Here is a 3,755-nt window from a genome sequence, read left to right as displayed (position 1 = left end):
AAGCTCCCTGCATTGGCAGGTTGGAAATTGGACCCACACCTACCTGTAGTGGCCTTCCTCTGTTGCAAAGAGAAGTTTTCTTGATACATATTTAGAACATTTTAAACGATTTTGCTTCTTGTTTATATACTATATTGTACTACAACATGAACTAAAAAACTATGAAATTATTTCATCTCTTTCCCTTGATTTTCAGTTAAGAATCCTTTACTATGTGTCTGGGAAGTTTTTCTTTTTTTACAACAGTATAGAATACATATGTACTAAATGTTCATTAAAGGAAATAATGAGTTCTACCTAAAATGCCCATTGCAGTTCCCATGTCCTTTAGGCTGGCTTCTCTGAAGTCTGGAGATTCCTCCTTCACATAGAAGGAGATGGAAGACTCTTATGGAGCCTATCCTTCAAGATAGGTGGATACTTTTCATTTAATCATGACCTCAGAATGAGATGGCACTAAGTTTATTATAACTGTAGTTTATTTACCACACTAATATTATGGGCCAAAAGAGAGAAGAATAAGTGTATGATCACACTGATATTTGATTCTCAGGGTCTTTTCACAGAGACTCATAGCAAAAGTTTAAAATCATAGGTCTGATGCAAAGTCATTAAGAATTTAAAGAAAGACCATAATTTTAAACTGCTTGGAAAAGGAACATGGCTCCCTCATTGTACTCTTTTGGTCATGTCTGTCTTTTCTATTTCATGCAGGGAAAGAGGTGATGAGTCATTAACACAGCTGAATTGACACTCCCAGGCCACATGACAAGGCACTGCATGAGAAAATATGCATGACATGTCTATAGAGGTCACTCTGTGCCAAAAACAGTTCTATAGTTGGTGGGTATGTATGCTGCATGTTCTTTCATACTCAGGGTCCTCTAACACAGGAACAGGACTGACTGTCCATATGTTCTAGATGAGGTTACTGGAGCTCTGAGTACTTAAGGTCATACTCTGAAGAAATGGCAGCATGTAGAATTTGATTCAGAGTCCATTTTTCTGGAGATTAATTAAGAATATTAGGGCTGGCTGGGCAGTGTTGGCACATGCCTTTATTCCAACCACTTGGGATGTAGAGGCTGGAAGCACACACCACACAGACATGCACACACACAGATAGAGAAAAACAGACAGACAGATAGACAGACAGAATGGAGAATGAATAATTGGCCTGTTGGTAAAGGAGCAGAATAAAACAGATACTGAAATAAAATGTTCTGGTGCCCTGGAACATAGTCCCCTAGAAGATCATGTTTCTAATTATATGCAATCTTCACCATTCAAATTCATCAGCTAGGTAAAGCTATTATGTGTCTGACAATCAACGGAGATGCAGCTCTTGCCCCAAATAATCAAATTCATGGACCATGAGAGGGAATGCTTAATGTACATGAAAGTTTATACTCAGAGGTATCCTAACAATAGTACACACAATTCTGCATTGATTGGAAGGCATTAGGACAGTGTGGACAGTGGAGGTGGCTTTGAGGTGGTGTGAGCTGGAGCTGAGTTTGGTGACATGAAATCAGGATGAGGCAACATCATGTTGCCAACTTGGTGTTGGTTGACATTTGTGAACAAGGCTGCATTCTGTAAGGAAGAGTTTTGTCTTTTCTTGTCAGGTTTTTCTATTTGCTTCCTACCCACATACAATGAATAAAGACAACTTACTGCACACTGACACAAACATGAAAATCATCCTGTTCTCTGAAGTGAGTGTTGGGATCTCAGCTAATGGTATCCTTTTTTTTGCCCACATCTGCATACTCCTTGGTGGGAACAGGCCTAAGCCCATTGATCTCTACATTGCTTTCTTGTCCCTAACCCAACTAATGCTGCTTACAACTATGGGACTCATAGCCATGGACATGTTTATGCCTTTGGGGAGATGGGGTTTTAACACATGCCAATCACTTATCTGTTTGCACAGCCTTCTGTGGTGCCTCACCTTTTGTGCAGCCTGCCAGCTGAATGTTCTTTGGACCATCACTCTTAGTCCTAGAAATTCCTGTTTAACAAAGTTTAAACATAAATCTCCCTATCACATCTCAAGCGCCTTTCTTTTCCTCTGTGTTCTCTACATGTCTTTCAGCAGTCACTTCTTCATATCGATTATTGCTACCCCTAACTTGACCTCAGAGAGCTTTATGTATGTTACTCAGTCTTGTTCACTTCTACCCATGAGTTACTCCAGAACACGCATCTTTTCCACAATGCTGTCCATCAGGGAAGCATTTGTAATTGTTCTCATGGCCCTGTCCAGCAGGTACATGGTGGCTCTCCTATGGAGGCACAAGAAGCAGGCTCAGTATCTTCACAGCACCAGCCTTTCTTCAAAAGCCTCCCCAGAGCAAAGGGCCACCAGGACCATCATGCTGCTCATGAGCTTCTTTGTGGTTCTCTACATTTTGGACACTGTTGTCTTTTACTCAAGGATGGTGTTCAAGGATGGCCCAATATTCTATTGTGTACAAATTATTGTGGCCCATAGCTATGCCACAGTCAGCCCTTTTGTGTTTATTTGCAATGAAAAGCATATAGTTAAGTTTTGGAGGAAAATATGTGGCAGCAAAATAAATATTTGATTTTTCCAGGATGGATATGGTTCCTTAATATAATCCAATATATTGTTATCAGAGCTATGTATCACGACATATTGAGAACACACTCTTACTGAAATTGATATATAAAATTATATTTTTTCTGTTCAATCTCTTTACTTTGTGTGTACAAAAGTATATGAAAGAAAATTAAACAAAAAACTAGACTGTTTTCTGAAATCTAAGTTTTATTTTTAAAATTTATTTATTTATTTATTCACGTCACATGCCAATATCCTCCCAGTACCCTTTCACAGAAGTCCTCCCTCAATTACCCTCTCCTCTTCTATTCTCAAAAGGGGATCCCACTCTGAGTATTGTCCACACCAACCTGGCACAAGTCCCTGTAGGAATAAGCACATCCTCACTCACTGTGGCCAGACAAGGAAGTATAGTTAGGGGAACAGGACCCATAGGCAAGCAACAGATTCAGAGACAGCCCCCATCTGGTTCTTGGGAGACCTGTATGAAGACAAGCTGTTCATCAGCTACATATTTGCAGGGGCACTAGATCTAGCCTGTGCTAGCTTTTTGGTTAGTGTTTGAGTCTTTGGGAGCACCGAAGTGTCCAGCTTATTTCACTTTGATGGTCTTCCTTTGGTGCCCTGTCCTCTTTTCTGTTCCATCAATCCTCCATCCAACTCTTCCATAAGACTCCACAAGCTCCATCCAATGTCTTGTTGTGGGTCTTCGCATCTCTTTCCATTGGCTGCTGGAAAGTCCATCTTGTGCCTGGTCTTTGGTAGGTGAATTAATCTCTGGGAATCCCCAAGGATACAGGTTACTAGACCCTGTTGGTCTTCAGGCTCATTGGAACATATCAGACAACAATTTTTCTAGGCTCCTGACTACAAGCTTAACAGAGTATCATTAATTAAATTGCTGATTGCTTCTTGCCTATGTGGTGGGTCTCAAGTTGGGCCAGTCAATGTTTGAGCTTTGCCTCTTTTTCTGCTATATCTTCGTTCCTGCGCATCTTCTAGGTAGAACACATTATTGGTAGAAGGCTTTGTCGGTGGGTTGGTGTCATTAGATCTCCACTGGAAATTCTTCCTGGCAACAGGAAATAGCCACTTTTGGATCCATATTCCCCACTGCTAGAGTTTCAGCTAACATTGCCACAGAGATGCCCTGGGTCCTCCACAATCA

The 3,755-nt window shown here is 40.8% G+C and overlaps 1 protein-coding gene across 1 annotated transcript; it reads left to right on the top strand.

Annotated features, from left to right (window-relative positions):
- The first annotated feature begins 799 nt into the window (after positions 1-799).
- LOC127677550 (vomeronasal type-1 receptor 44-like) lies at positions 800-2,591 on the top strand. The gene is made up of 2 exons (XM_052172611.1): positions 800-847; positions 1,629-2,591. Exons 1-2 carry the CDS (start codon positions 800-802, stop codon positions 2,589-2,591), a joined length of 1,011 nt encoding a protein of 336 aa, XP_052028571.1.
- Positions 2,592-3,755: the final 1,164 nt, after the last annotated feature.

The sequence above is a fragment of the Apodemus sylvaticus genome, chromosome 2 (assembly GCF_947179515.1).
Source record: "Apodemus sylvaticus chromosome 2, mApoSyl1.1, whole genome shotgun sequence".
NCBI lineage: Eukaryota > Metazoa > Chordata > Mammalia > Rodentia > Muridae > Apodemus > Apodemus sylvaticus.
This window is presented reverse-complemented; position numbering and strand designations above follow the sequence as displayed.

Excerpts from the sequence above, each read along its gene's own strand:
- LOC127677550 (XM_052172611.1), top strand. The coding sequence starts at position 800 with ATGTCTATAGAGGTCACTCTGTGCCAAAAACAGTTCTATAGTTGGTGG. Across the intron at positions 848-1,628 it reads AACAGTTCTATAGTTGGTGG|GTTTTTCTATTTGCTTCCTA; the intron begins GTATGTATGCTG and ends TTTTCTTGTCAG.